The 13,443-nt window shown below is 38.9% G+C and overlaps 1 protein-coding gene across 29 annotated transcripts in view; it reads right to left on the bottom strand.

Annotated features, from left to right (window-relative positions):
* Positions 1 to 13,443, bottom strand: part of ESRRG (estrogen related receptor gamma) — a 656,445-nt gene that overhangs the window by 179,921 nt on the left and 463,081 nt on the right. For all 29 annotated transcript variants that reach the window (XM_035280541.3, XM_078356579.1, XM_054248101.2 and 26 more), the window contains one exon: positions 4,729 to 5,144. In XM_035280541.3, coding sequence (XP_035136432.1) covers positions 4,729 to 5,131 — 403 coding nt within the window. In that variant the 5' untranslated portion in view covers positions 5,132 to 5,144. The remainder of the gene's footprint in view (positions 1 to 4,728; positions 5,145 to 13,443) is intronic.

Genomic DNA, 13,443 nt, shown 5'->3' with positions numbered 1-13,443 from the left:
TTAGCTTGAAAAAGAACAATCTGTATTACTTTTCTCAAGATATGGTCTGGATATATGTTCTTTCAGTTCCAGTTTAAGAAGTATTTTTCCCAACTTTTTAAACTTATGTATTTATTACATATTTGATAACCAATCCTAAAAATAAATTATTAAAATAAGAAATAAAGATGTTTCAGGCCTGTAACCCCAGCACTTTGGGAGGTCAAGACAGGAGGATCATTTGAGACCAGGAGTTTGAGACCAGCCTGGGCAACATAGGGAGAGCCCGTCTCTACAAAAAAGTGAAAAAGTACATAGGCAAGGTAGTGCATTCATATAGTCCAGCTACTTGGGAGGCTGAGGCGGAAGGATCACTTAGCCCAGGAGGTCGAGGCTGCAGTGAGCCAAGATCAGGTCACTGTACAACAGTCTGGGCAACACAGTGAGACCCTGTCTCAAAAAAAGGAAAAAGAAAAAAAGAAACGAAAAAGAAATCGAAGGAGGAGGAGGAGGAGGAGAAAGAAGGATCTAAACAGGTGATGGCCTCCATGAAAATGCCGATGGCTGCACATGTCCCTTAAGTCAATGAGAGCAGAACCAGGCCCCGGTGAGGCAGGAGTCACATTTATGTAATGGCCTGCCCATTAGCCCTCTAGTCTAGAAATGCTTGTTGTCCATGGGCGTTCAATAATCTCTTCTTTTTCCTCGGACAGCTTTAACTGGGGGGAGGGAGGGACTGCGATCTGTCAAGAGTGGTTTGGCTGCAACGCTGTCTGGAGGCGTGAGAATGAACTCCAAGGCAGCTCCAGCATTGGAATAAGAGTCTGGGCCACATTCAACATCTTTGGTGTTCAATCGCTATCACTACTGTATTTGGCCACAGAAAGAAGGGGCCGCTCCAATCCTCTTTACAATTACGGCTCTAATTATTACATTATACTTTCACAATTTAATCCCTTTTTTTGCCTCACTGCCTTTGTGGGGCTAAGTGAGCACCACAGTGTGATGCCTGATGATGTAGCTAGCGGGGTAGCCTCACCAAGTGCTGCGCAGCTGCCAGCTCCAAGCACAGCCAGGTGGGCAAGTCCAGAGTGCTAATCTGGACAGTGACATCTCTGTCTCCTGCTCAAAATCCTTGAAACTTGCTCTCTCCAATATGGAGTAAAACGGAGCACATACATCAATGCCAAGAATCACCCTGCGCTTTGCTCTGTTAAGCTTTTGGTAGCATTTCAGCATCCTAAAGAATAATCATGCATAGAATTCCAATTGTTCTATTCTAATGATTGCTCAGTAAATAACTATTGCCGAGCTATTAATGTCTAACCTGTAAGATTTTTTGAGACAAGGATCAGGAAATGTTTTCACATTGTTAATCTATCATTACCAAACATACTGAAGACCCAATGGTTTAATCCCCTCAAACCCAAAAACTGGTATTTTCTCATGGCAGGAGACATTTGTCAGAGGAATTCATCTCAATCCACAACCTTTGGGAACAAAGCTTTAATAAAATGTGGATAAGAGGGCACTCCGACCAGCCTGCTGTCTGGATCACAGTAGGTTCTCAGTAAATATTAGTTGAACAAATGGGAGTGGTTTTCACATTGAGAACCTCTTGCTTATATCAGCGTACTCGGTGCTCATAAATTTAGCCCAAAATATTTGCTTATCTTTGTGTAGTTAGATGCAGAGCTGTGTCAACTGAGTTAACAAAATCAAATTAATAACAGTTTAAATTGTATATACCATGTAACCGTAAGGGTTATAACACTGTTGAACAGTGGCTGGTAAACACCCAAAGATTTGAGGTGTGCTTTCATTCTCATTCTCAAGTTTTGCAGTGTTAGCAAATAGGCTAAAGAGATTTCTTCTCAAATGCCCAAAAGTGATGAAAAGCCTGTGCGCAGACCACCATTGTTTTAGCTTACTTGCTTTCCATGTGATTTTATATTTCATTTTAAATTTAAGTATTCTGAGGTTAATGCCTTCAATTTATAAATGAGGATGAAGAAGATAAAGACCCAGTAGATGAAAGATTTTTGAAACAAAATATCAATAAATATAGCAACTGATGAGCCAGAAATTATACAGACACAGTTATGAAGATATTTAGAAAATTCGTATGTACTGCACACTAACTTGGCTTTGTGTTGTTCATTTAAAACTATAGAAGGCTATGGAAAGATTAGGATTAAATGTCTCATCTACTATGTAAGAGTGTGATGTCCTGAGAAATTGCGCTTTAAGAAAAATTTTTTTTTTTCTGAGACTGTGTCTAGGTCTTTCTCTCCAGGTTGGAGTGCAGTCATGGCTCACTACAACCTCCAATTCCCGGGTTCAAGCAATCCTTCTGCCTCAACCTTTCCAGTAGCCAGGACTACAGGCACATGCCACCATGCCCAACTAACTTTTACAGTTTTTATAGAGATAGGGTTCTCACTTTGTTGCCCAGATTAGTCTTTTGAACTTTTGACTTCAAAGGATCCTCCGGCCTCAGCCTCCGAAAGTACTGGGATTACAGGCATGAGCAACTACAATTGGCTAAGTAAATATTTTGGTTGTGTTCTCATCAGCCACAGATCAAGGAAGCAGTATAATAGACAACAAAAAACCAAGGGAGAGACAGTACAGCATATTCCACTAAGGATTGTCACTAAAATCTTCAGTTCAACTGATGGAGAAGAGTTAAATTTCCAGGTGCTCTTCAAAGGGAAGGTGGGGGCCAGGTGGAGTGGCTCATGCCTATAATCCCAGCACTTTGGGAGGCCGAGGTGGGCAGATCACAAGGTCAGGCGTTCGAGAGCAGCCTGGCCAACATGATGAAACCCCGTCTTTACTAAACATACAAAAAATTAGCCAAGCATTGTGGCGGGCACCTGTAATCTCCGCTACTTGGGAGGCTGAGGCAGGAGAATTGCTTGAACCCAAGAGACAAAGGTTGCAGTGAGCTGTGATCATGCCATTGCACTCCAGCCTAGGCCACAAGAGCAAAAACCCATCTCAAAAAGAAAGAAAAAAAAAAGGAAGCTGGGAGACTGCTCTATGTACATATAAACGGTTTCGGAATCATGTTTTGTGAAAATATTTAAAAGGATTAGTACTTCACCAATACCACTTCTTTTGTACTTTGAAAACTAGCACATCACAGAATTATGAAGGCTCCAAATAAGTTGGTTTAAGTCCTGTTCAACAAGGGACCATTAGATGCTGATGGTCTATGATCAGTGGTTAATGAGCAGTAGCATGATCGGCAGCAGTAGGTTTAAATTTGAATTAGCATCAGGATTACCCAGAGGGTTGGTAAAATGCAGATTGCTAGACCCATCCTCAGAGACTCTGTTTAATACACGACAGGGCCTGGGAACTTGCATTTCTTACATTTTCCCAGATGATGCTAATACTGCTAGTGCAGCCACTGACCTTCAGAGCTGCTGGCAAAGAATACAACACAGAATAATGCAGTGGTTCTTAACTTTGGCTTTACATTAAGTTTCACCTAGAAGGCTTTCAAAAATGCCCCCATCCCTGGCTGTGCCCAAGACCAATTAATTCAGAATTTGGGGACATGAGCCCTGGCATCAGTATCTTTTTTAAGCCTTCCATTTATTCCAATGAGCTGGCAAGCTTGAGAACCACTGATATGTGGGAAGATAAACTTGGTGTCCGTAACCAGTTATGAAGAAGGCGTACTTTGTAACCACTGAGCAGAACCATTGGTGTGCTGTGGAACTTCAGTATATATATATATTTTTTTTCCTTCCCCTATTTTCTTCAAAAGTGGATCACAAGAGATCTAAAAAAAAGTGACACCTAATTTTCTGCCAGAATATATCTCTATAGCTTGTTAATGAACTGAATTCTGTATCTGGAGATCACCAGTTTAAAAGGGCATAAACAAATTTCAGTCCTATTATTCTACATTGTATGGGGTCAGTAATGTTATTTATAAATGTGGAAATCTAGGAAGTTTGGGGTATGTATCACTTGTATATGTTGGAGGTATATTTTATCATTCAATGACATTTTATTGGTATAATTTGGAATTCTTTTTATAGAAATTCATTTAAAAGTTAGAAAAAGCATATCTAACAATAAGAAAAAAAGAAAGATAAATAGGTAATGACATCTGTCTAAAGCAGTGGTTCTTAAAATTGGTCCCTGGACCAGCAGCATCATCAGCATGACCTGAAACTTGTTAAAAAATATACAATCTTAGGCAGGCCCCCTGCCCAGATCTAACGAATCAGAAATTCTGGAGGTAGGATTCAGACCTTGTATTTAACAAGGTTTCCAGATGATTTTAATGCACACTGAAGTTTGGAAATCACTGGTCTAAAGTATTTGTTATTTCCATGCGTCTGTAAAAAGATCCAAAGGGGTCAAAATCACTTAGTCCCATGTGCATTTGTACAGTTGCTATATAGACTCACATAATATAATAATATGGGTCTATATAATAATATGCTCTAATTATAAATACACCTTTGTAAACTCTCCCCAAAGTTTATTATCCTTGGACCATTAAAGCTTAACAGTAAGAGGAAAATTAACAGGTATGGAGTATATCTGGGGGAATGTTATCCTATAAATCTTCCACTATCAATTGTAATCTATTTCTCTTTTCTATTCAAGATAGAATTAAGAGTATGGAACTTGACTTATAAGAATAAGAAGTAGGAAAAACAGAAAACAACCCATCACGTGAGGTTGGAAGCGGGGGAGGGTATTCCCAGGTCCAACACTAACCTTGAATTGTCCTCTTGAAGAATGCCTTGCAGGCTTCACATGAAGCTACCCCATAGTGGTACCCAGAAGCGATGTCACCACACACTAAACACAGTCTCTTGGGCATCGAGTTGAGCATGTATTCACACTTGGTCTGGGGATCTTCAACAATGGTGCTGGAGCAGTCATCATACAGTTTCCTGACAGGCCCACTACCTCCCAGGATAGGAGCAGAAGGGTAGAGAGGTGGCGAGTCAAGTCCGTTCTGATGGCCATTCATGGTTGAACTGTAGCTCCCACTGGCGTCTGACGAGCCACCAGGGCTGTGGTGGTTGACGCTGTCCGTCAGGGAGGCCGGGCTGGAAGGTTCCGTCTTGATGAAGGACGAACAGCTGGAATCAATGTGTCGATCTTTGTTTGACATTCTGCAGAGAAGCCTGAGATTGACAGAGATACAAACAGAGAGAGAAAGAGGAGAGGGTGTCAAACACAGAGACCAAAAGAACAAAAGAGATGGTGAAAAAAGAGAGAAAGGGAAAGGGAAAGTTAAAAGGAGAAAAAAAAATACAGAACTCATACGTTAAAAACATCGCTCTTTGAGAGTGTTTCCTAAGGGCTAGGGACTACACATCATTCATTCTCTAGTCAATACTTCTTGTTCTACAAGAAGTTAATCAGCATAAGGGCATGACAGGGTTACATCAAAGGGCCCAGACAGGCCATAAACAAAAGCTCTAAAGGGTCCAATGCTTTTATTTTACCTTTCTCTTGGAGAACCAGTGTCAATATCTAAATTAACTCTAGATTCTAAATTTATCAATGGAAGAGGTGGTGATTTGCAAAGTCTATACCATTTCTAAAATTGTATTTATCCTCACTCTACCTTTCTTTCCTCATTCTGATGCTGCAATCATTTTATTATGAGCAGAATAAAACTTTTGTTTTCAAGACTGAACAGATGAGCCTCAGCTCTGTAATTACTGTTTGTCAGCATGCTTCCATAAGCATAACTGTGTCTTTTATTGATCTGACTAAAACACATAGGGAATATATCTTCAGTCACTTTGTCTCTTTATTTAAATTGCTCTATTTCATCACCATTTGGCAATATAGAAAGACATCAAGTGTAAAATTCCAGCCAATATTTAAAGATTACTTCCCAAAGCCTGCAAAACTTAGTGACTGGTCACCAGTATTGGTTAATAAATATGTGCATGTTTCTTGTGTGTGATTTGTCATTGTTTAAAAGATGAATCAGTAAAAGCCATTGGAGCCTTCAGTATACTCATGAGTCCATAAATCTGATATTATATTACCTGGTATTATAGAACCCGATATTACATTCATATTCAGTAAAATAGAAATGTATCAAATTTTGTCCCCAAAAAAGATATTTCCAATGGTCCTTCACCCACTTTGTCATTTAACATTATGCTTCCTGAATGGAAAAATGTCGAAGCATCTATTCTGACACACTGTTTCTCTTACCTAGAAGACATGCGTCATCCCTTTCGTTGGTCACATTAGTGACCAAATTTCTGGAAACGTAATTAGATGAAAAGATATCATCAGTCTTATTTTCTTTTTGTTTAGCCATTGTGCAAAACCTCATTTAGCAAAATCTCTAAGAACCTTCTGAGAGCCCACTATAGAAAGAAGAGGTGACAATCAAGAAAAGGACTTGGATAATTGCTTCCCAATGGAAAACTGATTTATGGGAATCCCTCTGGGTAATGGTCATTCACTATAATTTGGGGGACTCCTCACAAGATAACCAAAGAGATGCAACTATCTCTCTCACTATACTTCTAATGATATTTGACCACTGCACAAATTTTACACCCTCCTCCAGATTCTCTTTCCCCCATTGTTCTGTTACTTTAAAATGAAGAAAAATATGGAACTTTTCTGGCAGGAAGGTTCATGTAACTCTTCCAAGAAGGCTATCTCAAAAGCAAAGGACTGAGGCAAGATTTGCCTCTTACCAAAGATATTTCACTTTGAGAAATTTTGCACAGCTTTCTAAAGTCAAGCAGTATCAAGATGTGAAGAAAGCAAATAGGAAGGAGAAAGCCACCAAAATATCTTCTTGCCTTCACCCACCCACGTGTGTTGTCCTTTCCTCAAGAACTAGTGAAAGAAAAAAATAGCCCCCTCGCCAGCCTGAACTACGGCGTCCTCTCTCTTCTGCATCTGCTGCCTTGTACCCGTCACTGCTAATGAACGTCGTAATTAATAGATCGCTCTCCTTGTCTCCTTAGCACTCTGGGCTAAGCACTTTCCTCAAGTCAACGTTTGAAAGAAAGCGGGTCGGCACTGACTTACAGCAGCCCTGCGAATTCCTTTTAATTTAGAGCACTTACACCACCACTTCACTTATTACCTTATAATTACTGGACTGCGCGCACATACATTATGATCTTAGACTAGAGTTAGAAGTTATTAGGGTACTAAACCATGCTTGCTCCCCTTTCCTCTCTCCAGCACTGAATTGCTCACAGCTATGACAATTAACTCTTTCACCATCTGCCTACAAGGCCCCGTTTTTTAATTTGGAAAATTATTTTTTCATCCAGAGGAGAGTTGCTTGGAACTGCTTGATCACAAAACATATGATTTCTTCAAGCGCTCTTTTTTTTTATTTTTTATTTTTTCCTCTCTCTCTTTTCCTGTATCTTCTATGGTCACTTTCACCCCAAATTTTTTCTTTCAGGCTCTTGCTCGTGGACTTGTAAAATTTGCAGAACCCTTGATTTAAAGAACAAGGCCAGAAATTACCCTCCCATTTCTGGATCAGTTATTTACTAAGCCATCAAATATTTATGTGTCAAGTGCGTGTCATTAAAGTCCCTGAAAATAGGGACTCTCCAGCAAGCTGTCTCATCCAAAATCTCAGTCCATAACTTGGCAATAGCCTGGATAAGGCAAGGAAATTCAGGAGCTACAAGCTGCCAAGGAGGTCCTTGGAACAGAAGCAATATCTTCTAAACAAGGTCTGGCCAGCAGAGCCATAAATGAAAGTGAACCAACTGGATTTGTGCAGTAGGTTGAACATGTTTTTGCCCTGCCATGAACTGCTTCCTTAATTAATATCTTTTACCCAGTGGAAATAGTAAAAGTCAGAACTGCCGTTTATCAAGCGCTTATTATGTGCCAGGCACTGAGCTGAGCTCGTTACAAATATTACCTCATTGAATCCCCAGGATAACTTTGGAAGAAAGGCATTTCTCTTTAGGAAAATGAGCCTCAGACCTTTCAGAATTTGCTGAAGGTAGGAAGCAGTACAGCCTGAATTTGAACTCAGGTCCGACTCCAAAGTCTAGAGCAGAAATGTCTTGAAGCCAACAGAGTTTTTAATGGTGTTTATTTACTCAATTAAAAAAATAACCAAGCAAGCAAAGTAGAGGTGGCATGCAGAGATACGCTTTTCTTTTCAACAATGACATCCACAGACCACCCATGAGTGGAGAAGGGCTGAAGGGGCCACAGCGCTGGCTGCAGGTCTGTCCTACTGCCTCACCCACCACAGGGTTTGGAGTGACACCTAAACAGAATCTCTGAACGAACACAGTTGTCTCCTAATTACTACTTAGCTCATTACACTGAACACTTCCTAGACACTATTATGTTTTAACCTAAAACTACAGTGAGTCTTAATTCTCTGCCTCACTGTCTCTGAAATTCTACAGCTCTATTATTCAAGCCTGAAATATTCACAACTATCTATAAATTCAATTGTCAGCTGGTGGGTTTTATTCTAGACTTCACTTCAATCTAAAATTAGAGGCACTAAAATTCACATTAACTCTAAGAGGAATGTAGTGAATAGGACTTTATTTCAAAAGAACACCTTTTTGTCAGAAAGAGCCATTTTCAAGATGATGGCTTTATCTGTAGCCAAAGAGAATAAGCCCAATTCCACATTGTGCTCTTAATGCAGAAATTTAAGTCACATCGGATTAATAAAAATCTAAATTTAGTTAAGAATTATGAATAGAAATAACATGTGTCGAAATATGTGGGAAATATTTATTTTAAAGCCTTAGTATGGTTACCATTATTATTTTAAGAAAAATGATGAAACGGACAGGGAGTAAGACCAGCTAGCTCCCTTCCCAAAAACCTCTGAATGAACCCCCTGAGAATAAACTGGAGGGGGAAATAACAATGTCAAGAATAACCTTTAGTTTCTATATGAGACACTAGATTTGAGGAATTTACAGACTTCCTGAAATTTCAGGGCTTTAAAAAGCATTTCAACAGAATTTGAGATACAGCATCAAATAATTCTGATGATCATACTTCAACCTAGGAAGTCACTTCCTATCCCTGCTTGGGGTCAGCAAGGGTAAAAATCATCTAATGATCAAGCAAATAAAATGTCTTAGTTGTTTGACTATTTAAAGATACAATTTTTGAAAGTTAATTGATGGTGTGTAGATGCGTTCACATAGAGTGAGAGAAAGAAAGAATAAGAATCAATTAAAGTTGCTGCTGTAGGGGAAAAAAGGATAATCTGTGTTAATGTTCGATTTACATTGTAATTATCAAGCTTAATTGTTTTTGGAGATTCCACCTACAACCAGGTAAATGTGTGATCGTGAATGAACTGCATGATTTTGAATTTCCACATGCATGTGCTGATGTTCACAGCGGTCTACATTTCTATGGTGGGTCTGAAGCTCAGCCAGTACTTCTACTTGGTAAACACTGGTACAACAATAACGTTCCACTGGGTTATACATTTTTAACCCTTTTATTGAAATACAAGTTCTTAACAAGCAGCTGCATTTCATCATGTGAATTTTACACAGATCTGGAATTCATTTGCTACTGTATTTCCCCACTAAAACAAATGTATAAATGAATGGGAAAATGGGTGCATAAAATTCTCATAAGGAATGTGTGTACAGGTCATCTTAGATCTTCTTGTTTGTTACACTAAGGCAAGATCTTCTTATTATATTATAAACTTTTATTATATTTATACCAATAATGAACCTTTTGGTAGGCTAAATAAATGTCAACTAAAGACGTCAACACATTTTCATTTCTTCTTTGTCATCCTTAAGGGCCTAGAAAGGTTATCATTATAAATTCCAATGCTTTAAAAATTTGTTTTCAATATTTTTGTGTAAGGACACAACACAGCAAACCTACAAGTTTACATACAAATACAGAGACGAGAAGAGTTCCCACCTCCTCTGTATGATTCAGCGGAATCATAGAATTTCAGGGATGGAAAAGAAGGTTATCAAGTCCCACCACCTAATCACTACTGATTCAAAACAAAAATGAACCTATGGAAATTGGTTGATTTTCTATATTCTGAAATCACCAGACTAAATATCTAAGTATTTGTGTTTAAAAAATAGAAAGCTTTTAATAGCCTAGTGTGTGTGTGTGTGTGTGTGTGTGTGTGTGTGTGTGTGTGTTATGCTTTTAGAAGAAAACCTCTAGACTAACGCTGCAGCTCCCAGAGGTACAGGCTTCAGAGCCCATGACCCCAGCAGCTCCCATGGCAGCCTGAGTTACAACTTCAAGCACGCTACTTTACAATGAGCTTTTTTCCCCCCTGCTTCAACTAATTGCACTCTCGTAAAGTGGCAAAATGTGAATCACTTAGTAACAAAATGGGCACCAGCTGCTATTGTCAGAGAATGGTGATGCTGAAGAAAGGGAAAGCAACCGAATGAAGTGTCATGTCAGAAATCAACGGTGCAACGTGTGATTTGAGAAAACATGACTACTTTACAGAGACAGGGTGTCATTATGGCATCACAGTAATACGATGCTTTGACAACTGCTGGGTCTAACATATCATCATTGCATTAAGGTACACTGGCTTAGTTGGGAAAAGAAGATAAAGGATTTTTTCTTTTAATAAGAAATATCTTAAGGTCTGCCTGGTTAACCTAACGAAAGGAGATTATTAATTGTAAAGGAAGAATTGTGAATCCTGACCCACACGCTCAGAAAGATAAAAACACATGGCAACTTATGCACACATGCTTCTGTATAATTTTAAGGCCTCCTTTAATAAACGTTGAACCCTACCTAATAGAATGGATTTCCGAATATCAGAATCACAGTGATTTAGTAGTGCTGCTTCTTGATTCTTTGAACAAATAACGTGTGCACTTAACTCTGTCTAACTTACTCCATCAAGGACAAGAGTAAGGAAATGACTGCCATCAAAGCTGGTGCCTGAGTTGCTGACAAGAGATAGAGCTGTGTAATGTGGAGACCTGGGGCCAGCCCCCTAAAAAGGATAATCAGAGCTGAAAACTCTCCCAACTCTGTCAAAGGCTCTCTGCTCTACCCAAAAAGGAAATTCAGTACAAATAATTAAGACTTCCAACTTATTTCTGGCCAATTATCGACATAAAAGTGTCCCATGAATTATAATTTCATATGTACTGACCAAACTCTTACCAGGAGGACCTCACTGAAACCCTATCTGCTTTTAGAGTTGTAGAGTTCAATGGTCTTTCTTCATTTAATTTTTTTCTAACATTGGGTTGATCAGCTATCCTAGTTTTAGCAGCAAAATCCCATGTCCTGGGTACCCCTGAATCCTGGTAAACCACGATGGTTTGTCACTCAATCTGACATACAAAGATCCTATGAAATCCCATGTCTTCACTCTTACAAAATCTAAGGGATTTGGAAATGGAGACAATTCATTTCTTGTAACAGAGGCCCAGACAGACAGCAAAAGAAACATACTAATAAGATTAAAATAATGAGGACTAGGGGTGTCGTAAGTATGTGTGTGTTGTAAGTGTCTGTGGACACAGCAGCATCCCATTGCACTATGGGATGCAAGCTGGAAGTGACTGCTGATTTTCTTACGTCATCCAGACTATTTTAGATGTAGGAAATTGCAGTTGCTTCAATTTGTATTGCCAGGTGATTTCTTATGCTTCCTGCTTGATAAACTTTATTAATGGGAAAAGAAATGGTCCTGTGATATCACAATGTGTTGCACATTATGATTGTTGACAGTTTCTGTATTTAAGGATTCGATCTGATGCAGAGGTGCTTGGTGGTGCAATTTATCCTTAGCTTGTTTCCTTGGACCTATTTCAATCTGGGGGTGAGCATCTCTTGTTTATGGCTCTAAATACAGTAAGTGAGCTACTGACAAATCAATAAAACTGTTAAATGCGCAATAATGCCAAGTAATTGCATACATGATGTTTTGCGTAATTAACTGAGCTTTTCTTTAATATAATGGGCACTCATGTACTATAGAGCAGCTATAAGTCTATAAAATATACACAGTTTATATGAACCGTGATTCTGCTTAAAACTCTGGATAATCATCTACATCGGCTTTGAAGGGAAACCTCTCCTCCACTGCCAAGTCCAAATCAATTCTTATGATATTACTTTATAACTAACATGATATTTAACTGATGATGGTTATTAGCTATTATACAGATTGCATTCAAAAACTGTTAACAGTAGGGGGGAAATACCATTTAGTTTAAACAAACTTCTGCCATGTAATCAATATTATTGAGGCAAATTAAGTGTTTTAACAAGTGTGTATATTTGCCCTAATGCAGTTTAATTAACTATATCCTCACAACTGTTCAACTACATGACACCAATGGATCTGGAAAGAGAATCTTGAAAACCTCCTAGACAGAAATGAAGATGCATAGCAGATGGAAAAATAAGCATTTTGTCTTCGATCCCTGAAAATATTTCTTACTTTCCACAAGTTACTCTTCTGTTAAAGAATAGCCTGAGGACAGCAGGGCTTTGGAACAGTCTTGTGCTACAGCCAACCATTTTATGTAGTAGATGTCCCAGTATTGACCAGGTCACTATGCCCACGGTCAAGTGTAACAGCCCTAGGCCATGGGTGGGAACCATCACTAAAATGAAAAGTTTCTATGAGATTTAAAAAAAAAAACTACCTAAGATAAATCGTTAAAATGAAGCCTACAATATATGCTGAATGTAACATTTATTCGGTGTTAGAGATTTACTACGGCATGAGCAGACCTCCTCTGCAGTAAGCTTTCTAGGGGAAAGCTATAGTCTCCTACTTCTACAAATCTCTGGTCTTTCAAACAGAAATATGGATCAATAAAGTTTGCTCGTGTTCAGACAATTCTGTTTTCAAGCAGTCAAGGAGCTCACCGAAGAGAACTTGACACCACTGAAGGGGACTGACAGCTAAATGAAGACCTTCCCACAGCACCGCGCTAGAGAAGAAATAAACAGACATTCAACTCATGAAAGTCTGTGAACTGATCTTTACAAATTACAATTGAATATAGATGCTCTGCACACAGACACTCCAGTGATAAGAGTTCACAAATCAAATCCAGGTCAATGAAAGCTCAGGCTTCCCGAGTTTCCCTTTCATATTCTCTGCTACGCTGAAACAGGAATGCAAATGCTATCAGAAGTTGATATAAGGATATGGAGTTCATAGTATTGATGTCACTCTTTACTCATTAAGAAAGTGTTTTGAAAAAGCAATTACAATGACCAATAAACCAGCTGCCTCTACAGACATAGGTCAGTTCAGTAGGAGAGGAACTCTGAAAGAAGGTACTCTGCAATTGGGTGAATCACAGTGGTGAGAAAATCTAAATGTTGGTAATCATTATTGAAATAAACGTTGCTTCAAGCACATATGAAAATGTCTGTGTTAGATGGAGATTTACGGTAGAATCAGAGATAAACCACATCTGTTGGGTAGCAGTTAAACTA

The sequence above is a fragment of the Callithrix jacchus genome, chromosome 19 (genome assembly GCF_049354715.1).
Source record: "Callithrix jacchus isolate 240 chromosome 19, calJac240_pri, whole genome shotgun sequence".
In the NCBI taxonomy this organism is placed as follows: domain Eukaryota; kingdom Metazoa; phylum Chordata; class Mammalia; order Primates; family Cebidae; genus Callithrix; species Callithrix jacchus.
Note: the sequence above shows the minus strand (reverse complement) of the source record. Positions and strands in the feature narration are given on the sequence as shown.